Source organism: Pongo abelii, chromosome 20, assembly GCF_028885655.2.
Source record: "Pongo abelii isolate AG06213 chromosome 20, NHGRI_mPonAbe1-v2.0_pri, whole genome shotgun sequence".
In the NCBI taxonomy this organism is placed as follows: Eukaryota; Metazoa; Chordata; class Mammalia; order Primates; family Hominidae; genus Pongo; species Pongo abelii.
In genome coordinates this window covers 3,467,006-3,492,699 of record NC_072005.2, presented here as the reverse complement: position 1 = coordinate 3,492,699, position 25,694 = coordinate 3,467,006, and the positions used below count along the sequence as shown (strand labels likewise).

Below are 25,694 nucleotides of genomic sequence, written 5' to 3'. Positions count from 1 at the left end.
CCTGCCCCGCCCCCTCCAGGCCTTGGGTGCTGCCCAGATGGTGAATAATGCGGGCCTGGCGGCGGGAGCGCCGGGAAGAGGCCTGGCAGGGCGCTGGGCGGCTGGAGGGGCTGAGGCTCCCGAGGAAGTTCCCCTGCCACCCCCACCCGGGCCATTGCATCCCTGCCACCTGCGGCCTGGGGGTACCAAGGGCGCCGCCTTCCCCAGAAGGCCGTAGGGTGTCCCGGCGTGCTGGGGGCACCCACTGACCCCAAGTCCGCCGGGCCGGGGCCCGAGGGGCGTGGCCAGCGCAGGGTGGGCGGGGCTGATGAGAGACAGCGAGAGACAGAGACAGGACAGAGAGAGCGAGCCGCGGGCTGCGAACGGCCCCCACCCGTCCCAGCTCGGCTTAGTCTCCGCGGACCCCTCCAGGCCGCGCTCCCAGGGCGTCCTGTGCCGCCACGCCCTCCATCTGTGTCCCGCGGCGACGGGGCAGCGCCAGGGTCCTCTGCTGGGCCCGCCCCTGGTCACAGCCAGACTGACTCAGTTTCCCTGGGAGGCCCCACTGGAGCCCGTCCTTCCCCTCCCTCTGCCCTTCCTCAGCCCTCGCCCCAGCCTCGGCGCCCGCACATCTGCCTGCTCAGCTCCAGACGGCGCCCGGACCCCCAGGCGCAGGATCCAGCCAGGTGGGAGCCCTGCAGATGAGGTCCCTGAAGGTGAGGTCGCCCCGCTGGCTCAGGGCGGGATGCATTGCTCTGGTGTGAGCCCGGGCTGCTGGGCGCATCCGGCGCTGGCCCTGCCCTGCTGTGGGTGTGTCCAAAAGCCCGCGGTGACAGCGGCCAGGTACCAGGTGTCCCCTGTGTGGCCCAGCGGGTGGCATGGTGCCCTGAGGCCTGCCCTGGGCGCCCAGGCGGCTGGGTCTGGGTGCGGCCCACGCTGATTCTGTCCGGGGGGCTCTCTGGTCTCTGTGGGGCCACATGGCTGTGAATGGGGGTCCCAGACTCAGGGGGCTGCAACTGGGGAGGGGGCCCAGGCCCTGGGTGTGGCAGAGATCGAGTGTGGTTGTGCGGCTGTGTGTGTGATCTTGTCTCTGGGAGTGAACCATGCATGGCCCTGGTTGTGTGTCTGTGTGCGTGTGTGGTGGTTGTTTGTGTGTGACTGTGTGTTTGTTTCTGCCGAGAGTCTGTGACTGTTAAACACTGTGTGTTCTTCTGTGTGTCTTTCTGTGTCTGTCTGTCTGTGTGTATCTATGTACCTGCTGTGTTTCTGCCTGTGTGTCTGTGTTTTTCTGTCTGTGTCTGTCACATTTCTGCCTGTGTGCCTATGTGTGTCTCTGTGTGTGTCTGTGTCTGTCGTGTTTCTGCCTGTGTGTGTCTGTGTGTCTGTTGTGTTTCTGTGTGTGTCTATCTGTGTGTCTGTCTGTCGTGTTTCTGCTTGTGTCTGTCTGTCACATTTCTGTCTGTGTGTGTCTGTGTGTCTGTTGTGTTTCTGTCTGTGTGTGTCTGTGTGTCTGTTGTGTTTCTGTCTGTGTGTGTCTATCTGTGTGTGTCTGTAACGTTTCTGTGTGTGTCTATCTGTGTGTGTCTGTGTATTTGCCATGTTTCGGTATGTGTGTCTATGCATGTCTGTGTGCCTGTCTGCTATGTTTCTGTCTGTCACATTTCTGCCTGTGTGTCTGTCATGTTTCTGTCTGTGTGTGTCTGTGTGTGTCTGTGGTGTTTCTGTCTGTGTGTGTCTATCTGTGTGTGTCTGTGTATTTGCCATGTTTCTGTGTGTGCGTCTATGCATGTCTGTGTCTGTCTGCTGTGTTTCTGTCTGTCACATTTCTGCCTGTGTGTCTGTCATGTTTCTGTCTGTGTGTCTGTGTGTGTCTGTGGTGTTTCTGTCTGTGTGTGTCTATCTGTGTGTGTCTGTGTGTCTGCCATGTTTCTGTATGTGTGTCTGTGCATCTGCCTGCTGTGTTTCTGTCTGTCACATTTCTGCCTGTGTGTCTGCTGTGTTTCTGCCTATGTGTGTCTGGCTGTCTGTGTCTGTGTGTCTCGAGTGTGCACACACGGTGGTGGCCTGAGGCACATGTTGGTGGAACCACTGTAACTCGTGGTCCACCATTAACCACCAGCCGCACCGCTGGGTCCCGCCCCCTGGCCCCTGCCGGCCCCTGTGTGACGGAGCTCCCTGCGTGCTCCCTGGGGGAACCCCCACTAGAGAGATGGGGAAACCGAGGCTCACAGGGGGCCATGTGACTCAGGGCCCCAACAAGGCTGGCCAGAGTCTGGCTGGCTGGGGGAGTCCTCGCCCTGCACTCTGTGGGCTGGGGACCCTGTTGGTGTCACAAACAGGAAATGTTCCCGGAAATGGAGCTTTGCAGTGAGGGGAGGTGTGCCCATCAGGGTGTGGAGTGTGTCTGCCTCCGCATCCATGTGGGGTCCGCGCCCATGAGCGTTCAGATCTACAGCAGGCATGGGAGGGTCTGGCCGGTCCCTGAAGTTTCAGTCCCAAAAGGGTCCTGTGGGTCCAAGGTCCAAGGCCGACCGGGGTGACACGGAGCCTCAGGGCTCCCCGCTGGCTGCCCAGGCAACTTGTAGGGAGTTGAGCTGTGAGTACAGCCAGGCGCCCTGCAGAGGTGAGAGCCAGGGAGGCCTGAGCTGAGCACCCGCAGGCATGGAGATCAGAATCTCACCCCCGTTGCACAGAGCGGGGAAACTGAGGCACGGCAAGGTGGAGCCCCAGCCTGGCAGTGGCAGATCAGGGACTAGAGCCTCCAAGCCTGTCTGGGGGAGGTGGGGTGGGCTCAGGCTATGACAGGCAGGCAGGGCGGGCAGGGTGGGGTGCTGAGGAGAGGGGACTTGTTGAGAAATGGATGGATGATGAGGTGACGCGCTCCAGGGAGAGGGGATGGAACATGGGGCGGAGGAGAGGCCTGCTGTTTGGGAACCAAGGATCACATTCCACTGGCAACCAGGCTTGGGGGAGCCAGGCCTGGTGCCCACGCCCAGCCAAGCGCCCGGGCCTCTGGAAACAGCGCCGGGCAGAGCCCTCCGAGTCACACGACCCGCAAGCCGGGTCCCCTGTCAAGGGTGGCATCAGATGAGGGAGAACTCACTGTCTGCCTTCCAGAAACAAGCCAGGAATTAAGACAGAGATTTCTGGAACCCGGGACCCAGGCAGATTCCCATCAAAGTTGCAGGACCTCAGCCTCTTGGGATTCTAGAATTGTGAGGCCTTCTGCATCCCAGGACTGGAAGCGTGTTAGAATTCCAGAACCCTGGACCCACTGAGGGCAAACATCTGCTCTCAGATTGCAAAATTCTGGAATTATTCAACATTGAAAAGGGATCTTGGGTCCACACCTCTCCCCAGACACAGGGAGGGACAGTAATTTTCCCAAGAGCCACACAGTGCTGCTCTACTCCCCCACTGGGTGGGGACCCCTGCTACCCCTCCTGGCCAGTGCAGGAGGGAAGGGAGGCCCTGCCCGGTCCCCCCATTGGCCTCCTTGCCTGGAGAACTTGAGATGGCTGTCATCACCTGAACCCAGGGTGGAGAGTGGAGGTGGGGGGGACTGGAAACAGCCAGCTGTGGCCAGAAGGACTCAGTGCCAGTTTCCAGGCTCCCCTGGGCCAAGGGCTCTGGGCCATGCATTTGCTCCCAGCCACGGGAGGTGTGAGGGAGTTCCGGGTGTGTGGCCCCCGGTGAGTGGAGTGGAGTGTGGTCGGGGAGACCCTGAGACCCAGGAGGGACTGGAAGTTGCTCCAGGCAGAGGTCGGGGCAGTGGCCTCAGGGACAGCCGAGTCCCAAGGAATGTTCAGAAACAGCACATACCAGCTCTCGAGGGAGGAACGCCTTGTCCCAGGGGAAATCCCAGTGCAGGAATCCAAATCCCAGGCGCCAAAGCAGCCCGGAGTGGAGGGCAATGATCGCCAGAAGCCGCGAGGAACCCCCCACCGCATCTGCTCTCCAGGCCTCAGTTTCTCCTCTGGAAGCCCCACCTCCCATCACGGTGGCAGTGGCCTTAGCTGTCCTCCCAGGAAGGGAGCTCAGTGCCGCTGTCGGGAGCTGGATAATTTGTGAAGCTGGATACAGCGTAGCCAAGGCCAGAAGCCAAGCCAAAGCGTCACAAATGAGATGGGGAGTGAGGGCTGCAGCCAGCCATTTGACCGCCCTGGAACGCGTTAGCTGCTGCGACCCCACAGCCCAGGCACTGCCTCAGGGCCAGCATGCATTGAGCGCCTACTGTGCTGTGCTGAGTGCCGCGCGTGGATCCGTTCATTCCCATCATCAGCACCCCCAACTTTTTTTTTTTTTTTGAGGCAGAGACTTGCTCTGTCGCCCAGGCTGGAGTGCAGTGGCACGAGCTCGGCTCACTGCAAGCTCTGCCTCCCGGGTTCACGCCATTCTCCTGCCTCAGCCTCCAGAGTAGCTGGGACTACAGGCTCCCGCCACCACGCCCGGCTAATTTTTTGTATTTTTAGTAGAGACGGGGTTTCACTGTGTTAGCCAGGATGGTCTCGGTCTCCTGACCTCGTGATCCGCCCGCCTTGGCCTCCCAAAGTGCTGGGATTACAGGTGTGAGCCACCGCACCCGGCCGTTTTGTTTTGTTTTCTTGAGATGGAGTCTCATTCTGTTGTCCAGGCTGGAGTGCAGTAGTGCGATCTCAGCTCACTGCAACCTCTGCCTCCCGAGTTCAAGCATTTCTTCTGCCTCAGTCTCTTGAGTAGCTGGAATTTCAGGCGCTCACCACCATACCTGGCTACTTTTTGTATTTTTAGTAAAGATGGGGTTTCACCATGTTGGCTAGGCTGGTTTCAAACTCCTGACCTCAGATGATCTACCCACCTTGACCTCCCAAAGTGCTGGGATTATAGGCATGAGCCACTGCACCCAGCCAGAAGCTGGTTTTTGAACCATCTCATTTTATTTTTACTTCACTCATCACACCTGGCCCCATTTTTTGTTTTTTGGGGTTTTTAGCGTTTTTTTGTTTGTTTGTTTGTTTGTTTTTGAGACAGGGTCTCACTGTTGCCCAGGCCAGAGTGCAGTGGCGCAATTGTAGCTCACTGCAGCCTCGACATCTGGGGCTCAAGCAATCCTCCAACCTCAGCCTCCCGAGTAGCAGGGATTACAGGTGCATACCACTACACCCAGATATATATTTTTTAAGAGATAGGGTCTCGCTACGTTGGCCAGGCTGGTCTTGAACTCCTGACCTCAAGTGATCCGCCCACTTTGGCCTCCCAAAGTGCTGGGATAAGAGGCGTGAGCCACGGCGCCTGGCTTGGCTCTGATTTTGTTGTGCATTGTGGCTGAGCGTTAGCCCCACACAGAGTAACAGTTCCCCGCCTGCCGCTGTCTACCAACCGTCCCTGGGGAACCTGCCATTCCGAAGAAGTTGTGTTTTTTGTTCCCAAAATAGAACTGGATTTCAGGGTTTATTTCTTATTATAAAACCCACACCATGAAAATGGAGAAAAAGGCCGGGCACGGTGGCTCATGCCTGTAATCCCAGCACTTTGGGAGGCCGAGGCGGGAGGACTACATACTACAGGGTATGTGCCTGTAGTCCCAGCTATTTGGGAGACTGAGATGGGAGGATCACTTGGGTCCAGAAGGTCGAGGCTGCAGTGAGCCTTGATTGCACCACTGCACTCCAGCCTGGGTGACAGAGCAAGACTCTGTCTCAAAAAAAAAACAAAAAACAAAAAAACAGGAGAGGATATTTGAGCTGGGGCATTGAAGGTTGTGTAGGAGTTCACCAGAGCTACTTACACTGAAATGCAGAATTAATCACAAGCAAATCTTCTCTTGCCTCCCAGGTGTGCCTGAACCAGTGCCAGCCTGCCCTGTCTGCAGCATCGGCCTGATGGGGTGGTGACTGATCCCTCAGGGCTCCGGAGCCATGTGGCCCAACGGCAGTTCCCTGGGGCCCTGTTTCCGGCCCACAAACATTACCCTGGAGGAGAGGCGGCTGATCGCCTCGCCGTGGTTCGCCGCCTCCTTCTGCGTGGTGGGCCTGGCCTCCAACCTGCTGGCCCTGAGCGTGCTGGCGGGCTCGCGGCAGGGGGGTTCACACACGCGCTCCTCCTTCCTCACCTTCCTCTGCGGCCTCGTCCTCACCGACTTCCTGGGGCTGCTGGTGACCGGTACCATCGTGGTGTCCCAGCACGCCGCGCTCTTCGAGTGGCACGCCGTGGACCCTGGCTGCCGTCTCTGTCGCTTCATGGGCGTCGTCATGATCTTCTTCGGCCTGTCCCCGCTGCTGCTGGGGGCCGCCATGGCCTCGGAGCGCTACCTGGGCATCACCCGGCCCTTCTCGCGCCCGGCGGTCGCCTCGCAGCGCCGCGCCTGGGCCACCGTGGGGCTGGTGTGGGCGGCCGCGCTGGCGCTGGGCCTGCTGCCCCTGCTGGGCGTGGGTCGCTACACCGTGCAATACCCGGGGTCCTGGTGCTTCCTGACGCTGGGCGCCGAGTCCGGGGACGTGGCCTTCGGGCTGCTCTTCTCCATGCTGGGCGGCCTCTCGGTCGGGCTGTCCTTCCTGCTGAACACGGTCAGCGTGGCCACCCTGTGCCACGTCTACCACGGGCAGGAGGCGGCCCAGCAGCGTCCCCGGGACTCCGAGGTGGAGATGATGGCTCAGCTCCTGGGGATCATGGTGGTGGCCAGCGTGTGTTGGCTGCCCCTGCTGGTGAGTAGGGGCTCTGCGGGGTCCTGCTACCCTCCTGACTGGGCCTCCGGTCACCCAGGGTGGATTGAGATCCTGATGATGGGACCGGGCGCGGTGGCTCAAGCCGGTAATCCCAGAACTCTGGGAGGCCGAGGCGGGAGGATCGCTTGAGGCCAGGAGTCCGAGACCAGCCTGGCCAACATGGTGAAACCCCGTCTCTACTAAAAATACAAAAATTAGGGCCGGGCGCGGTGGCGGGCACCTGTAATCCCAGCACTTTGGGAGGCCGAGGCGGGCGGATCACGAGGTCAGGAGATCGCGACCATCATGGCTAACACAGTGAAATCCCGTCTCTACTAAAAATGCAAAAAAAATTAGCCGGGCGTGGTGGCGGGCACCTGTAGTCTCAACTACTCTGGAGGCTGAGGCAGGAGAATGGCGTGAACCCAGGAGGCGGAGCTTGCAGCGGGCAGAGATCCTGCCATTGCACTCCAGCCTGGGTGACAGAGCGAGACTCCATCTCAAAAAAAAAAAAAAAAAAAAAATACAAAAATTAGTTAGACATGGTGGCATGTGCCTGCAATCCCAGCACTTTGAGAGGTCAGGGCAGGAGGATTGCTGGAGCCTGGGAGGTTGAGGCTGCAGTGAGCTGTTATTGCACCACTGCACTCCAGCCTAGGTGACAGAGTGAGGCCCTGCCTCAAAATTAAAAAAAAATAGAAAGCAGCCATAGAAAACATATAAAGTAGTGGGCGTGGCTGTGGCCAATAAAACTACTGATGGATGGATGCTGAAATTTGAATTTCATGTCGTTTTTATGTCACTCAATTTTTGCCTCTATTTTGTTTTCCTCTAACCATTTAAACATGGAAAGAAATTCTTAGTAAAAAACAAAACAGGCTGGGCGTAGTGGCTCATGCCTGTAATCCCAGCACTTTGGGAGGCCGAGGCAAGCAGATCATGAGGTCAGGAGATGGAAACCATCCTGGCCAACATGGTGAAATCCTGTCTCTACTAAAAATACAAAAAATTAGCCAGGCGTGGTGGCGCACGCCTGTAGTCCCAGCTACTTGGGAGGCTGAGGCAGAAGAATCGCTTAAACCCAGGAGGCGGAAGTTGCAGTGAGCCGAGATCACGTCACTGCACTCCAGCCTCGGTGACAGAGCGAGACTCCGTCTCAAAACAAAAACAAAAACAAACCAAAAAAAAAAAAAAAAAGGCCAGGCACAGTGGCTCATGTCTGTAATCCCAGCACTTTCAGAGGCCAAGACAGGCGGATCACCTGAGGTCAGGAGTTCAAGACCAGCCTGGCCTACATGTTGAAACCCCATCTCTACTAAAACTAAAAAAAAATTAACAGTGGTGGCACACTCCTGTAGTCCCAGCTACTCGCGGGGCTGAGGCATGAGAATTGCTTGAGCCCAGGAGGTGGAGGTTGCAGTGAGCCGAGATTGTGCCACTGCACTCCAGTCTGGGTGACAGAGCAAGACTCTGTCTCAAAATAACAAACAAACAAAAAAAGCAGGCCAGGCACGGTGGCTTACGTCTGTAATCCCAGCACTTTGAGAGGCCAAGACAGGCGGATCACCTGAGGTCAGGAGTTCAAGACCAGCCTGGCCAACATGTTGAAACCCCATCTCTACTAAAACTAAAAAAAATTAACTAACCATGGTGGCACACTCCTGTAGTCCCAGCTACTCAGGAGGCTGAGGCATGAGAATTGCTTGAGCCCAGGAGGTGGAGGTTGCAGTGAGACAAGATTGTGCCACTGCACTCCAGCCTGGGTGACAGAGCAAGACTCTGTCTCAAAAAAAAAAAAAAGAAAGAAAGAAAAGAAAAGAAAAAAACCCAAAGCAAGTGGCAGGCCAGATTTGGCCCGTGGGTCAACCCTTGCTCTAAACCCTCTCATGGTTTCCTATTGCCCTCAGAAGAAAGTTCTCACAGGCACTTCCTGCAAACGCACCTGGCCCACTCCCATTTGCCCTTCAGTGACTTCCCTAGGCGAGGTCAGGTCAGGCACCTCTTCTGGGCTCTGACATTGCTTCCTCATCACAGCTTTGCCCACCCCATGTTGTAACCCCCTCGGACCCAGTTTCCGTCTCCCGACTGGACTGTGAGCCTATGAAGGTGTGCCCTGGGAGTTTCTCGGCTGCTGTTGCTGCTTCATCCAGCCTACAGTACCTACTGCTCAGGAAATGATTTTATTTATTTATTTATTTGTTTGTTTGTTTATTTATTTATTTATTTTATTTAGAGATGGAGTCTCGCACTGTTGCCCAGGCTGGAGTGCAGTGGTGCGATCTCAGCTCACTGCAAGCTCCGCCTCCCGGGTTCAAACGATTCACCTGCCTCAGCCTCCCGAGTAGCTGGGATTACAGGTGCCCACCACCATGCCCGGCTAATTTTTTTTTTTTTTTTTTTTGAGACGGAGTCTTGCTCTGTCACTCAGGCTGGAGCACAGTGGTGCGATCTCGGCTCACTGCAAGCTCCGCCTCCCGGGTTCATGCCATTCTTCTGCCTCAGCCTCCCGAGTAGCTGGGACTACAGGCGCCCACCACCACACCCGGCTAATTTTTGTATTTTTAGTAGAGACGGGGTTTCACCGTGTTAGCCAGGATCGTCTCCATCTCCTGACCTCGTGATCTGCTCCCCTCAGCCTCCCAAAGTGCTGGGGATTACAGGCGTGAGCCACCGTGCCCAGCCATTTGTTTGTATTTTTAGTAGAGATGGGGTTTCACTATGTTGACCAAGCTGGTCTCGAACTCCTGACTTCGTGATCTGCCCACCTCAGCCTCCCAAAGTGCTGGTATTACAGGCATGAGCCACTGTACCAGGCCCAGGAAATGATTTTAATATAGTAATGCATTCTAATATAATATAAATTATTTTGGCCAGGCTCAGTGGCTCACGCCTGTAATCCCAACACTTTGGGAGGGTGAGGCAGGTGGATCACTTGAGGCCAGGCGTTCGAGACCAGCCTGGCCACCCTGGCCAACATGGTGAAACCTCGTCTCTACTAAAAATACAAAAAATTAGCTGAGCATGGTGGCAGGTGCCTGTAATCCCAGCTACTCAGGAAACTGAGGCAGGAGGATCGCTTGAACCGGGGCAGCGGAGGTTAAGTGAGCTGAGATCATGCCACTGCACTCCAGCCTGGGCAACAGAGCAAGACTCCATCTCAAAAAAATATGTATATATATATAAAAATTTTTTTTTTTTTGAGATAGTCTTGCTCTGTAGCCCAGGCCGGAGTGCAGTGGTGTGATCTCGGCTCACTGCAAGCTCCGCCTCCTGGGTTCAAGTGATTCTCCTGCCTCAGCCTCCCGAGTAGCTGGGACTACAGGTGCCCACCACCAAACCCAGCTAATTTTTTTTATTTTTAGTAGAGACGGGGTTTCACCATGTTAGCCAGGATGGTCTCAGTCTCCTGAACTCGTGATCCACCCGCCTCAGCCTCCCAAAGTGCTGGGATTATAGGTGTGAGCCACCGCACCTGGTCAAATTATTTTATTTTAAGATGGAGTTTCGCTGTGTCACCCAGGCTGGAGTGCAGTGGCACAATCTTAGCTCACTGCAACCTCTGCCTCCAGGGTTCAAGGGATCCTCCCACCTCAACCTCCGGAGTAGCTGGGACTACAGGTGTGCACCACCACACCTGGCTAATTTTTGTATGTTTTAGTAGAGACAGTGTTTGACCATGTTGGTCAGGCTGATCTCAAACAAATTATTTTAATATAATGTAACATTTAATTATAATACAATTGTATGATATATGATATATATCAATTATAGGCAACATCATAATTATGAATAATTATATTATCATATAATTGATTATTATATATTATATACTAATTTGTAGATAACATTCTTATTTTAAATATTTTTAAATATAGTTTAAAAATTTCCTGCCGGGCACGGTGGCTCACACCTGTAATCCCAGCACTTTGGGAGGCCGAGGCGGGTGGATCACCTGAGGTTGGGAGTTCAAGGCTAGCCTGACCAACATGGAGAAACCCCGTCTCTACTAAAAATACAAAAAAAATCAGCCAGATGTGGTGGTGCATGCCTGTAATCCCAGCTACTCGGGACGCTGAGGCAGGAGAATCGCTTGAACCCAGGAGGCGGAGGTTGTGGTGAGCCGAGATCATGCCATTGTACTCCAGCCTGGGCAACAAGAGAGAAACTCCGTCTCAAAAAAAAAAAAAAAAAAAAAATTCCTATCAATCCTGGCCTATAGATAAATATAATTTTTATTATTTAAATATTTTATTTATGGCCAGGTGCGGTGGCTCACACCTGTAATCCCAGCATTTTGGGAGGCCGAGGCGGGCGGATCATGAGGTCAGGAGATCAAGACCATCCTGGCTGACACAGTGAAACCACATCTCTACTAAAAATACAAAAAATTAGCCGGGCGTGGTGGCAGGTGCCTGTAGTCCCAGCTACTCGGGAGGCTGAGGCAGGAGAATGGCGTAAACCTGGGAGGCGGAGACTCTGTCTCAAAAAAAAAAAAAAAAGGTATTTATTTATTTATTTTGAGACAGGATCTTGCTCTGTCACCCAGGCTGGAGTGCAACCATGCCTGGGTAACTTTTCTATTTATTTTTACTTTTTGTAGACATGAGGTCTCACTATGTTCCCCAGGCTGGTCTTGAACTCCTGGGCTCAAGTGATTCTCTCCTATTTACCTCCCAAAGTGCTGAGATTACAGGCGTGAGCAACTGCCTGGCTAAGAATGCGCTAATTTATGGACCCATCAAAAGGAGCTCAGAGAGGTTAGTCAACTCTCCTGAGGTCACCCAGCAATGCAGTAACAGAGTGGACACCGGCCAGGCACAGTGGCTCACTCCTGTAATTCCAGCACTCTGGGAGGCAGAGCTGGGCGGATCACTTGAGGTCAGGAGTTTGAGACCAGCCTGGACAACATGGTAAAACCCCTGTCTCTACGAAAAATACAAAAATTAGCCAGGTGTGGTGGCACGCACCTGTCATCCCAGCTACTCGGAAGGCTGAGGGAGGAGAATTGCTTAAACCCGGGAGGCAGAGGTTGCAATGAGCTGAGATCACACCACTGTACTCCAGCCTGGACGACAGAGTGAGACCCTGTCTCAAAAATAAAATTAAAAAACGGAGTGGACCCTGGATCTCAGGGCACCCCGGGCAGGGACCGGGGCGGGCGGGGCTGGAGGCGGGGGCCCAGGCTGACAGCTCTGCCCCCTGCAGGTCTTCATCGCCCAGACAGTGCTGCGAAACCCGCCTGCCATGAGCCCCGCCGGTCAGCTGTCCCGCGCCACGGAGAAGGAGCTGCTCATCTACTTGCGCGTGGCCACCTGGAACCAGATCCTGGACCCTTGGGTGTACATCCTGTTCCGCCGCGCCGTGCTCCGGCGCCTTCAGCCTCGCCTCAGCACGCGGCCCAGGTCGCTGTCCCTCCAGCCCCAGCTCACGCAGCGCTCCGGGCTGCAGTAGGAAGTGGACAGAGCGCCCCTCCCGCGCCTTTCCGCGGAGCCCTCGGCCCCTCGGACAGCCCGTCTGCCTGTTCTGAGGATTCGGGAGCTGGGGGTGCTGGAGGGACAGTGGGCGTCAGCAGCAGGGTTTTGGGTTGACCCCAATCCAACCCGGGGACCCCCAACTCGTCCCTGATCCTTTTACCAAGCACTCTCCCTTCCTCGGCCCCTTTTTCCCATCCAGAGCTCCCACCCCTTCTCTGCGTCCCTCCCAACCCCAGGAAGGGCATGCAGACATTGGAAGAGGGTCTTGCATTGCTATTTTTTTTTAGACGGAGTCTTGCTCTGTCCCCCAGGCTGGAGTACAGTGGCGCAATCTCAGCTCACTGCAACCTCCACCTCCCGGGTTCAAGCGATTCTCCTGCCTCAGCCTCCTGAGTAGCTGGGACTATAGGCGCACACCACCACGCCCGGCTAATTTTTGTATTTTTAGTAGAGACCAGTTTCACCGTGTTGGCCAGGCTGGTCTTGAACTCCTGACCTCAGGTGATCCACCAGCCTTGGCCTCCCAAAGTGCTGAGATCACAGGCATGAATCACCACACCTGGCCATTTTGTTGTTGTTGTTGTTTTGAAACGGAGTCTCACTCTGTGGCCCAGGCTGGAGTGCAGTGGCGCGATCTCGGCTCACTGCAACCTCTGCCTCCCCGATTCAAGCGATTCTCGTGCCTCAGCCTCCCCAGCAGCTGGGACTACAGGCGTAAGCCACTGCGCCTGGCCTTGCATTGCTCTTTGACCCTGAATTTGACCTACTTGCTGGGGTACAGTTGCTTCCTTTTGAACCTCCAACCGGGAAGGCTCTGTCCAGAAAGGATTGAATGTGAACGGGGGCACCCCCTTTTCTTGCCAAAATATATCTCTGCCTTTGGTTTTATTTTCCTTTGGGTCCAGAAGTTGTCAATCTCTGGAGTTTTGTACATTGGCCCTCACCCGGGGCAGACGAGGGCAGGGCTGGGAAGGATGGGGAGGGACAGAGAGGATTCAGTTCCTCCCCCACCTTGTTTCTTGAGTGTTTCCTAATCACTTGATGAGTGGTTCCACCTAGAATTCTCCCAGCAGCCTGTAATGGGAGGGCTACAGGTCAGCCCTGGAACCTGCATTCAAACCACCTTTGAATCTGCGTGTTAATAAAAGTAGATATAAATGGGCCGGGCGCGATTGTTCATGCCTGTAATCCCAGCACTTTGGGAGGCCGAAGCGGGAGGGTCAGTTGAGGCCAGAAGTTCGAGACAAGCCTGGCCAACATGGTGAACCCCTGTCTCTACTGAAAATACAAAAATTGCAGAATGTGGTGGCTCACGCCTGTAGTCTCAGCACTTTGGGAGGTCGAGACGGGCAGATCACCTGAGGTCGGGAGTTAGAGACCAGCCTGACCAACATGGAGAAACACCTTCTCTACTAAAAATACAAAAAAAAATTAGCCGGGAGTGGTGGCACATGTCTGTAATCCCAGCTACTCGGGAGGCTGAGGCAAGAGAATAGCTTGAACCCGGGAGGTGGAGGTTGCAGTGAGCCGAGATCACGTCATTGCACTCCAGCCTGGGCAACAAGAGCAAAACTCCATCTCAAAAAACAAACAAAGAAACAAACAAACAAAAAATTAGCCAGGCGTGGTGGCGGACGCCTGTAATCCCAGTTACTCAGAAGGCTGAGGCAGGAGAATTGGTTGAACCCGGGAGGCAGAGGTTGCAGTGAGCCGAGATCATGCCACTGCACTCCAGCCTGGGCGACAGAGTGCGACTCCATCTCTAAATAAATAAATGAATAAAACAGAGAAAGAGAGAGAGAGAGATGCAAAAGCGTGGAGGGATGCCCCTGTTTCCTCCACTGTTCACTTGTTCACCCAACAACCTTTCAAACACCACAGTGTTCTGTACAGCAGCTTGCACATAGTAGGTGCTCAATAAATATTGGTAGAAAGGACCAATGGCTGGGTCTTCGTGGAGCACCTGTTGCATGCAGGCACGTAAGCTCATGCCTGTGTGGTGCTTAATGAAGTGCTTGGTACACAGTAGGTGCTCAAGAGGTATTCAGTGTTGCCATAGTTTCAGCCAGCCCCCCAGCCCCACATCTCTGCATTCCCCCAAACTTCCCCCAAAATGACACACCAGGCTGCAGAGATGGAAGGTGCCTTTATTCAACATGAGCCCTCAGGGTACATGCGGTGCAACCCATCTCCTGTCCTCCTTTTCCCTCCAAGGACCTGGATCTGAGCCAGTACTGGTGAAGCCCCTGTTTTCACCACCGCACACTCCCCACCACCGCCTGCTGGGGAAATAAGGTCACTTGCTGCTTCTGGGGGACCCAGGCTGGGAGAGACAGGAGAGGACGAGAACCAAATGAACCAGGGCTAAGTCACAGCCAAACTATGGCCCCGCGCGGTAAGGGCAGGGCCCTGGCTCCCCCAGAGTGGGGGAAAGGGCTGGCGCCAAAGCTTGGGACTCAGACAGCTGGGAACTCAGGAGGGCTGCCCTGGGGGCAGGACTAGGAGTGACAGATATGGTGGGTGGGGTGGACTTCTGGGGTCCCACCCAGGGCTTGGGAGAGACGGCTGGCTTCTGCGGGGTTGAGGAGACCTGTGGCTGGGAGGCCAGGTAGGAGGCTTGGGGTAAGCCTGGGATGGGGCCAAGGCTGGCCTGGATGCCACGTACCTGATCATGGGGCTGAGGCAGAGGCTGGGGGTCTTTGCTAGGGGCTGGGGTGGGGTCTCTGGGGGGTGGGCCTGGGGGCCGAGGTCGGGCTGGGGCAGGGGCCTCAAGTTGGATTCTAGGGTCAAGGCCAGGGGTCTGTGGGCAGAGCCCATTTCTAGGGCTCAGCCAGATTCTTGAACTGGTGTGAGTTCTGGAACTGGATTGGGTTCCAGAAACAGGTTGGGTTCCAGAACTAAGGTGGGCTCCAGGGCTGGGCTGAATTCTTGAGCCCGTCTGGGTTTCAGAGCTGAGCCCAGTCTCAGAGCTGGACTGGGTTCTGGAACTAAGGTGGGCTCCAGAGTCGGGCTGAATTCTTGAGCTGGTCTGGGTTTCAGAGCCGAACTGAATCCCAGAACTGAACTGGGTTCCAGAGCTGATCTGGGTTCCAGAGCTGGACTGAGCCTCAGAGCTGAGCCTGGTCTCAGGACTGGACTGGGTTCTGGAGCTAAGATGAGCTCCGGGGCTGAGCTGAATTCTTGCACTGGCCTGGGTCCCAGAGCTGAGCTGATTTCTAGAACTAGTCTGAGTTCTGGAGCTGGGTTGGGCTCCGGAAATCAGCTGGGTTCCCGAACTAAGCTGACTTCCAGAGCTGGCTTGAATTCTTGAGCTTATCTGGGTCCCAGAGCTGGGCTGAGTCCCAGAGCTGGGCTGAGTTCCAAAGCTAGGCTGACTTCCAGAGCTGGTCTGCTTCCCAAAGTCCAGTTGAATACCAGAGCTGTCTGGGGCTGTGGTCTGGAGCTGGTATCTAGAAGCTGGCAGGGTTTTAGAGGCGAATTGAGTCCCAGAGGCTGGTCGAGCTCCTAGGCAGCGCTGGGTCCTGGAGCTGGGCCTGCTGTCGGTACTAGACAGGGCTGTGGAGCTTAACTCTATTGCTGCGATGGCCTGGGTCCCAGGACTAGATTGGACTCCAGAGCTTAGCTGGATTCTGGAACTTGACTGAGTCTCAGCCACTGTCTGTGTTTTGGAGCTGGCTGGGATTTCAGAACCAGCCTGTGCTCCAGAACTGAGCTGAGTTCTAGAGCTGGGTGCGGTGCCTGGGCTGGATTGAGCTCTGGAGCTTGGCCAGGCCTTGAAATTGGTCTGGGTCCTGGAAGTAAACTGCATTCTAGAGCTGACCTGCATTGTGCAGGGAGAGTGGGGCTTGGCACCAAGCTGTGTGCTGGAGCTGGGTCTTGCTTCCAAGATGGATGGGGTTCCAGAGCTGGTCTGAATCCTGGAGTTGGGCCTGGTTGTAGCACTAGTCAAGGTTCTAGAGCTGGGCTCAGTCTCAGAGCTGGAGTCATCACTGGAGCTGGACTGGGCTACAGGATGGGGATGGGCACTTGGATGCAACTGGGGTTGGGATCTGGACTGGGCGGCTGTGTGGACCTGGGTTTCTGAGCTGGTCTGAGTTCTCGAATAGGATTTGGTTTGGGAGCTGTCTCTGAATCCTGAGCTGGCTGGGGCTCCAGAGCTGGGCTGTTTCATGAATCTCACATGGGTTCCAAAATTAACTGGGGTTCTGGAGCTAGACCGAGTGTCCAGGTGTGGCTGCATCGTGGAGCTGTCCAGAATTCCAGAGTCAGCTTGAGTTTTCCTGCAGGGCTTGGTCTCCCAGCTTGCCTGGATTCTGGAACTGGGATTGGTCTCCAAACTGGTCTGGGTATTAAAATGTGTCTGGGTTCCAGAGTTTGGCTTGTTTTCAGGGCTCGGCTGGATTGTAGAGATGTGCTTCATCTCAGAGCTGGCCTGGGCTTCAGAGCAGGGCTTGGTCTCAGATCTTATCTGGGTTCTAGAGCTGGGCTTGGTCCCAGAGGTGGCCTGAGTTCTAGAACAGTGCTTGGTCTCTCTGCTGGGCTTGGTTTCAGAGCTTATCTGGGTTCTAGAGCTGGGCTTGGTCTCAGGGCTGGCCTGAGTTCTAGAGCTGGGCTTGGCTTCAGAGGTGGCCTGAATTCTAGAACAGGGCTTGGTCTCTATGCTGGGCTTGGTCTCAGAGCTTATCTGGGTTCTAGAGCTGGGCTTGGTCTCAGAGCTGGCCTGGACTCTAGAACAGGGCTTGGTCTCAATACTGGGCTCGGTCTCAGAGCCCATCTGAGTTCTAAAGCTGAGCTTAGTCTCAGAGCCCATCTGGGTTCTAGAGCTGGGCTTGGCCTCGGAGCTGGCCTGAGTTCTAGAACAGGGCTTGGTCTCAATGCTGGGCTCGGTCTCAGAGCCCATCTGAGCTCTAGAGCTGGGCATGGTCTCAGAGCCCATCTGAGTTTTAGAGCTGGGCATGGTCTCAGAGCTCATCTGGGTTCTAGAGCTGGGCTTGGCCTCGGAGCTGGCCTGAGTTCTAGAACGGGGCTTGGTCTCAATGCTGGGCTCTGACTCAGAGCTCATCTGGGTTCTAGAGCTGGGCATGGTCTCAGAGCCCATCTGGGTTCTAGAGCTGGGCTTGGCCTCAGAGCTGGCCTGAATTCTAGAACAGGGCTTGGTCTCAGTGCTGGGCTCGGTCTCAGAGCCCATCTGAGTTCTGGAGCTGGGCATGGTCTCAGAGCTCATCTGGGTTCTAGAGCTGGGCTTGGCCTCGGAGCTGGCCTGAGTTTTAGGACAGGGCTTGGTCTCAATGCTGGGCTCGGTCTCAAAGCCCATCTGAGTTCTAGAGCTGGGCTTGGTCTCAGGGCTGGCCTGAGTTTTAGAACAGAGCTTATTCTCGATGCTGGGCTTGGTCTCAGAGCTGGCCTGGGCTCTAGCCCATAGCTTGGCCTCAGATCTGGGCTGGATTCTAGAGAAGGGCTGGGTTCTGGAGTTGGGCTGGGGCTCCAAATTGGATTGGGTTCTAGAGAGGAACTTGTCCTCTGATCTGGGCTGGGTTCTGGAGCAGGGCCGGGGCAGGGGGCTGAGCTCCGGGCTGGGGCTGTGCTGGGCGCCCCCAGGGCAGACTAGCCACAGGCCTCTCTGGCCTCGCCGATGGCAGCCCACACTTCCACCACAAACTCGTCGGGGAAGGCGAACTCGCCCAAGACGGAGTCTAAACAGCGTGCAAACTCCTGGGCGCTCGCTGTCTTCTTGGACGTCTCCACCATGGTGGATGCTGCGGGCCGTGCCGGAGGGGATGTCAGTGAGGGCACTCCCCGCGCCCAACTTCCCGCTGGGACCCCTGCCTCCTCCCGTAGGCTGCCCTCCCCCCAGGGCCCCCCGGCTTACCCTGGCCCCTTACCCAGCTCGGGGTCCCGAATGCCCATGTAGCTTTCCAGCAGGTCATCAACCTTCCGGGATGCCTCCTCCTCAAACTCACTGGGCTGGGGGCACACGGGAAGGAAGTCAGGGGTGAAAAGCTTTGGAGCCCTCCAGCCCAGCCCCCTCCCGACCCCCACCCCTAAGGGAAGAGCAGACTGGACCCTCACAGGAGTCAGTAGTGCTGGTACCAACATCATTGCCCCACCTTTCGATGAGGACCCATTTTGCAGGCAGAGAAACCGAGGCTCCGAGAAGAAGTTCTTACCCAAGGCCGCACTGACTCAGTGGAGGAGCTTGCAGGTGCAGAAGCCTGGAGAGAACCCCTCCCCTTCACTCACCGCTTCCTCCACTGTGGCAGCCCCCCCAGAACGAAGCCGCAGGGTCTCCCTCCCGCTGGTCACTTTCACCTCTACGGGACATTTGCTGGACCGACTTCTCTGGCCAATCATATCTGGAGGGAACAGAGTGAGAGATGGCCATGGGTTCTGGGTGGAGCTACATCTTTGTAAACCCTGGGAGGTCAACAGCCGAGCCTTTCTAGAATCTTCCTCCCCTTCAAAGTCCTCCTTACGTCTGTGCGGCGAGTCTCCAGAGACCTATTCGAGATTCCACACTTCCCGTCCCCAGCAAACTAAATCACAAGTCCAGAATGAGGTGTTGTAATGGAGCAGGTTTAGAACTAACATCCCAGTCCCATGCCCTCACTCTCCCTCTTCTAGGGACTTTCTCTAGAAGGGACTGCTTGGGACCCTCCTTGTGGTAGGATTCTCAATCTAGATATGTTCTTGTCTGGGTTCCAGAACCCGGCTGGTGTCAGGGCTGAGCTGCTAGAAACACACTTAGTCTCAGAGCTGGCCTGGACTTAAGAGCAGGGCTTGGTCTCAGAGCTGGCCTGGGCTCTAGAGCTGGGTTTAGTCTCAGACTAAGCTTGATTTTTTTTTTTTTTTTTTGGGATGGAGCCTTGCTTTGTCACCCAGGCTGTAGTGCAATGGCACAGTCTCGGCTCACTGCAGCCTCCACCTCCCTGGTTCAAGCGATTCTTCTGCCTCAGCCTCCTGAGTAGCTGGGACTATAGGCATGTGCCACCACGCCTGGCTAATTTTTGTATTATTAGTACAGACAGGGTTTCACCATATTGGCCAGGCTGATCTTGAACTCCTGACCTCGTGATCTGTCCGCCTTGGCCTCCCAAAGTACTGGGATTACAGGCATGAGCCACTGCACCCAGCCTTTTTTTTTTTTCTTTCTTTCTTTTTTTTTTTTGAGACGGAGTCTCGCTCTGTCACCCAAGGCTAGAGTGCGTTGGGATTACAGGTGTGAGCCACCACGCCCCGCCTAAACTCTACTTTTAGGCATGGCTTTTGGAGTTCACAGCCACAGCAGGGCAGATTCTAGAATCCCATACAGCTCACTCTCCCTGGGATCTCTCTCCATGTGTGCTGGGGCACTTCTAGAACCTCTGGCTTTGTTCTATAGAACAACGCTATCCAAAGGGCCAACCCATGGCTAGATGAGGAGAATGTGCTAATGTGTAAATTAATACACTGCTTTCTTCATTGAGAAAGTCTAGTTATGAAAAAAATGGGCTGGGTGCAGTGGCTCACGCCTGTAATTCCAGCACTTTGGGAGGCCGAGGCGGGTAGATCACCTGAGGTGGGGAGTTCGAGACCAGCCTGACCAACATGGAGAAACCCCATCTCTACTAAAAATCCAAAATTAGCCGGGTGTGGTGGCACATGCCTGTAATCCCAGCTACTTGGGAGGCTAAGGCAGGAGAATCACTTGAACCTGGGAGGCAGAGGTGGCGGTGAGCCAAGATCACACCATTGCACTCCAGCCTGGGCAACAACAGTGAAACTCCGTCTCAAAAAAAGAAAAAAATTAAAAATTAGCTGGCACGGGCCGGGCGCGGTAGCTCACACCTGTAATCCCAGCACTTTGGGAGGCCGAGGAGGGTGGATCATGAGGTCAGGAGATCGAGACCACGGTGAAACCCTGTCTCTACTAAAAATACAAAAAATTAGCCAGGCGCGGTGGCGGGCGCCTGTAGTCCCAGCTATTCAGGAGGCTGAGGGAGGAGTACGGCGTGAACCCGGGAGGCGGAGCTTGCAGCAAGCCGAGATTGCGCCACTGCACTCCAGCCTGGGCGACAGAGCAAGACTCCATCTCAAAAAAAAAAAAAAAAAAAAAAAATTAGCTGGCACGGCCAGGCGCAGTGGCTCACGCCTGTAATCCCAGCATTTTGGGAGGCCGAGACGGGTGGATCACCTGAGCTCAGGAGTTTGAGACCAGGCTGGCCAACATGGTGAAACCCCATCTCTACTAAAACTACAAAAATTATCCAGGCATGGTGGTACACACCTGTAATCCCAGCTACTCGGGAGGCTGAGGCAGGAGAACCGCTTGAACCTGGGAGGCAGAAGTTGCAGTGAGCTGAGATTGCGCCACTGCACCCCAGCCTGGGCGACATATTGAGACTCCGTCTCAAAAAAAAAAAAAAAAAAAAAGAAATGCAGGGCGCAGTGGCTCATGCCTGTAATCCCAGCACTTTGGGAGGCCAAGGTGGGCGAATCACGAGGTCAGGAGATCGAGATCATCCTGACTAACACAGTGAAACCCTGTCTCTACTAAAAATACAAAAAATTAGCCCAGCGTGGTGGCGGGCGCCTGTAGTCCCAGCTACTCGTGAGGCTGAGGCAGGAGAATGGCGTGAACCCAGGAGGCAGAGCTTGCAGTGAGCCGAGATGGAGCCACTGCACTCCAGCCTGGGTGACACAGCGAGACTCTGTCTCAAAAAAAAAAAAAAAAAAACGAAAAGAAAAGAAAACAAAAGAAAAGAAAGAAAACTTTTTTCTCATATTCTCATTCTCTAGAATCCACCATGACCTCAAAGCACTGCTTTAAAAGTTCCCAGGCTGCGCGCGGTGGCTCACACCTGTAATCCTAGCACTTTGGGAGGCCGAGGCGGGTGGATCACCTGAGGTCAGGAGTTCGAGACCAAACTGGTCAAGATGGTGAAACTCCGTCTCTACTAAAAATACAAAAATTAGCCAGGCACAATGGTGGGTGCCTGTAATCCCAGCTACTTGGGAGGCTGAGGCAGGAGAATTGCTTGAACCCGGGAGGTGGAGGTTGCAGTGAGCTGAGATCACGCCATTGCACTCCAGCCCAGGCAACAGAGTGAGACTCCGTCTCCAAAAAAAATAAAAATAAAAATAAATAAATAAATAAAAAGTCTCCCAGCCGGGCTACAAAGTGGTTCTGGACGCATCCTCCTCCTACTCCACTTTACCCAGTCTCTCCCCCACCCCTCCCCCACAGGCTGACTCCATAACAATCTATTAATAGAAACTACCTACGAGTTTCTGATACCCTGCCAGGAGCTCCTTGTCACGCAGCGGGTGCACCTAGAACCTTCCAGCCCGTCCCATCCCCGACCCTCCTCCACCCCAGGCATCCGTAGAACGCACTTCGGGAAGAGCTCCCGCCGGCCCACCCGCCTCACCGAAGGCCCTCTTGGGCTGCACCAGGCGCAGGGTGAAGGGCTGGGACTTGGGCAGCTCCCGGAGCATCTTGGCCACCTCGTAGTGGCGGCAGCCCACAATGGAGTGGTCGTTGATGGCTTCGATGCTGTCACCCACGCACACTGCCTCGATCCGGTTGATGATACTGCCTTCCTTGATTCTCTGCAGGGATCCAGCGTCGCTGGCGGGCAACCCCAGCCACCCGCCTCCAATCCGCAGAACCCACGTCGACCCAGAGTGGGGGGGGGGGGGGCGTTGCTGGACCCCAGGAAGCCACCCGCCCACCCCCTCCCGGGCACCTTGATGAAGGCGTAGCCAGCCCCGTTGTCCGTGATGGTCAGCCCCAGAGCGTCCTCTGTCTTAGTGACCTCCACCTCCTTGGTCTCGCCTCGCACGTGGGCAAAGATGAAGTCCTCCAGGCCTATCTGACCCCCTAGGAGCTTCTGCATGTCCACTTTGTGGCTGTTGAGGGTGCAGAATAAAATCTTCCCGGGGGAGAAGGAGCCCAGAGTTAGCATGCATCCCCCCACGCAGCCACCCTGTCTGCGCAGGCCCCTGCCCCCAGCAACCAGGATCCCAGCCCATGGGAAAGGGCAGGGCGTGGGACCCCCAGAACACAGAGAGTAGGGAGAAGGAGGCTTCCAGCAGGTGGAGACCCCTCTCCATACCCCGGGACCTCCAGCCCCCAGACCTCCAGGTTTAATCTGCTGGCGCCCCCTGGGGGCTGCAAACCAAACGAACCCGGATTGGAAAAACACCCAGGAACCCCTCAACCCCACGGCGGCCTCAGACTTCCCATCTCTAAGGGGGCCATCTGGAACCCCAGACCCCAGCTACGCCCAGGAAGCACAGAGGCGCTTCCCCGAGGGCTGGGGTCCGCTCCAAGCTAGGTCTGCGCAGAGGATTTTCTGGAATATCTAGGGGTCCGCTAGCCCTAAGACCTGCCCATCTTTTGCGCAGAACGTGCAAAGGGGGCCCCTGGGAGTGTGGCACCCCGGAATCTGAGGGCTGGGTCTCTGAGATCCGGGGATTAGGCGGCCACTCCGACGTCTGGGATCCGGGGATCTGGGGTCTTCCGTCCAGGATCCAAGCTCCCTACCCCTCACTCCACCAGGCGGGTGGTCTTGGGCGCCGGTGTCCGGGGTCCTTACCTCGGTGGGCGCGATCCCGAAGGCTTCGGCGATCTTGGCGTACAGCTCGCGGACGTTGGTGAAGCCCTCGATCTTGCCCGTGGGGCTCCCGTGCGCCAGCTGCGTGCGGAAGACGAGGCGCGGGCGGGCGCGGGGCGCGGCCGGGGGCTCCGAGGGCGCGGGCGGGGGCTCAGACGCGCGCGGGGTCTCGGCCCCCCGGGCCTCCCGGGCCGCTGCTCCCTCCATGGCGGGAGAAGTTCGGCCACCCACCCGGGCCCTCGCCGCCGCCGCCGGATCCGCCGCTTCCTGCAGCCTCCCCTCCCCCGGCCCAGGGCGCGACAGCCGAGACGCCCGGGTAAGGGGATCCGGGAATCCGAGCCGCCCGGGAAGGCGACACCGCGGGGTGCGCAGGGGTGGGTCGGGCCCCAGGTGTCCGGGCCCTGCCAGGGCCAGCTGCGCCCTCCCCGGGGATACCCGCAATCCGGGGGGGCCTGAGCTCTGGACCCTGGAAGAACAGGGACCACAAATAAGGACAGGGACAGGCCCGGAGCGGTGGCTCACGTCTGTAATCTCAGCACTTTGGGAGGCCGAAGCGGGCAGATGACCTGAGGTCAGGAGTTCAAGACTAGCCTGGCCAATGTGGTGAAACCCCCCTCTCTACCAAAAATACAAAAATCAGCCGGACGTGGTGGCTGGGCGCCTGTAATCCCAGCTACTCGGGAGGCTGAGATCACTTGAACCCGGGAGGCGGAGGTTGCAGTGAGCTGAGATGGCGCCATTACACTCCAGCCTGGGCAACAAAGCGAGACTGTCTCAAAAAAAAAAAAAAAAAAAAAAAAAAAAAAAAAAAAAAAAAAAGGACAGGGACAGTTGAGGGTGCTGGAACACTCACCCTCTGCTAGGCGAGGTCATTGTTTTATTTTATTTTATTATTTTTATTTATTTATTTATTATGAGCCAGAGTCTCGCTCTGTCACCCAGTTTGGAGTGCAGTGGCACGATCTCAGCTCACTGCAACCTCCGCCTCCCAAGTTCAAGTGATTCTCCTGCCTCAGTCCCCCTAGTAGCTGGGATTGTAGGTGTGCGCCACCATGCCCAGCTAATTTTTGTATTTTTTAGTAGAGACCAGGTTTCGCCATGTTGGCCAGGCTAGTCTTGAACTCCTGACCTCAGAAATCCACCCACCTTAGCCTCCAAAAGAGCTGGGATTACAGGCATGAGCCACCACGCCCGGCCTTTGGTTTGTTTGTTTGTTTTTGGAGATGGAGTCTTGCTCTGTCGCCCAGGCTGGAGTGCAATGGCGTGATCTCGGCTCACTGCAACCTCTACCTCCTGGGTTCAAGTGATTCTCCTGCCTCAGCCCCTCAGTAGCTGGGATTATAGGCGCGCACCACCATGCCTGGCTAATTTTTGTATTTTTTAGTAGAGACAGGGTTTCACCATGTTGGTCAGGCATGTCTGAAACCCCTGACCTCAGGTGATCCACCTGCCTTGGCCTCCCAAAGTGCTGGGATTACAGGCATGAATCACCGCGCCCGGCTGCATTCAATTTTTTAAAATTTAATTTAGAAACATGATTAATTTTTTGTACAGTTGGGATCTCACTGTGTTGCCCAGGCTGGTCTCAAACTCAAGACCAGGAGGTTCAGGCCATCCTTCAGCCTTGGCCTCCCAAAGTGCTAGGATTACAGATGTGAGCCACTGTGCCCAGCCTCTCTCCAGCATTTAAAGCTACCATCTGACATATCAGATATTTTATTTTATTTTATTTTATTATTTTTTGAGACAGAGTCTCTCTCTCTTGCCAAGGCTGGAGTGCAGTGGCACAATCTTGGCTCACTGCAACCTCTGCCTCCTGGGTTCAAGAGATTCTTGTGCCTCAGCCTCCTGATTAGCTGGGATTACAGGCACCTGCCACCATGCCCAGCTAATTTTTTTGTATTTTTAGTAGAGACGGGGGTTTCACCATGTTGGCCAGGATGGTCTTGAACTGCTGACCTCAAGGAATCCTCCTGCCTCAGCCTCCCAAAGTGTTGGGATTACAGGCTTGAGCCCCAGCGCCCGGCTGATATTTCATTTCATCTTGCGTCCTGTTTGTCCCCAGGACTGGAGGAATGTCAGCTCCAGGAGGGTGGGGGCTGTTCCCCTGCTCTGTCCCCATGCCCAGTGTCCAGGGCACAGTGCCTGGCATACAGCGGGTGTTCAGTGATCTTTGGTGAGGAATGAACGGATGTCCAGGTCACAGATGGAAGAGACCCCAGGCACCAGGAGGCGTTGGTAAAAATCCGCTGGAGTGCAATGTCAGAAACACCTACATATCCATCAGATTCCTATCCAGGAATGTTGGCTCAATAAACAGCCATCCTGCCTGCAGTGGCGGGCCCTACAGCAGAGCCAGACACAGCCTCCGCCCAGGAGGAGCCTGACAAACTGAACATGGGGAGAGAAAAGAAAGTGGCAGGAGGGTTTGGACAAGGTAAGAAAGTTTATGTAAGGCCGGGCAAGGTGGCTCATGCCTGTAATCCAGCACTTTGGGAGGCTGAGGCGGGTGGATTGCTTGAGGTCAGGAGTTCGAGACCAGCCTGGACAACACGGTGAAACCCCATCTCTACTAAAAACACAAAAATTAGCCAGGTGTGGTGGCGCACACGTGTAATCCCAGTTACTCGGGAGGCTGAGGCAGAATTGCTTGAACCTGGGAGGCGGAGGTTGCAGTGAGCCGAGATCATGCCACTGCACTCCAGCCTGGACAACAGAGTGAGACTCTGTCTCAAAAAAAAAAAAAAAAAAAAAAAAAGGCCAGGTCTGGTGGCTCACCCCTGTAATCCCAGCACTTGGGGAGGCCGAGGAAGGCAGATCACAAGGTCAAGAGATCGAGACCATCCTGGCCAACATGATGAAACCCCATGTCTACTAAAAATACAAAAATTAAATTAGCTGGGTGTGGTGTCACGTGCCTGTAATCCCAGCTACTTGGGAGGCTGAGATAGGAGAATCACTTG

The 25,694-nt window shown here is 55.6% G+C and overlaps 2 protein-coding genes across 3 annotated transcripts; one reads left to right on the top strand and one right to left on the bottom strand.

Annotated features, from left to right (window-relative positions):
• Window positions 1-288: 288 nt before the first annotated feature.
• TBXA2R (thromboxane A2 receptor) lies at window positions 289-13,298 on the top strand. The gene is made up of 3 exons (XM_002828443.4): window positions 289-695; window positions 5,794-6,662; window positions 11,868-13,298. The coding sequence occupies exons 2-3, from the start codon at window positions 5,877-5,879 to the stop codon at window positions 12,111-12,113; spliced, it is 1,032 nt and encodes a 343-aa protein (XP_002828489.2). The 5' UTR covers window positions 289-695; window positions 5,794-5,876; the 3' UTR covers window positions 12,114-13,298.
• Window positions 13,299-14,263: 965 nt separating this feature from the next.
• On the bottom strand, window positions 14,264-23,107 carry GIPC3 (GIPC PDZ domain containing family member 3). Of its 2 annotated transcripts, none has more exons than XM_054539341.2 (6): window positions 22,714-23,107; window positions 21,862-22,047; window positions 21,544-21,724; window positions 18,377-18,489; window positions 18,006-18,100; window positions 14,264-17,892 (listed from the first exon to the last, which is right to left on the bottom strand). In XM_054539341.2, exons 1-6 carry the CDS (start codon window positions 22,936-22,938, stop codon window positions 14,517-14,519), a joined length of 4,176 nt encoding a protein of 1,391 aa, XP_054395316.2. In that variant the 5' UTR covers window positions 22,939-23,107; the 3' UTR covers window positions 14,264-14,516. The 2 variants fall into 2 exon arrangements, with proteins under 2 accessions (XP_054395316.2, XP_024092219.1); XM_024236451.3 differs by having other exon boundaries at window positions 18,019-18,100; window positions 22,714-23,104.
• Window positions 23,108-25,694: the final 2,587 nt, after the last annotated feature.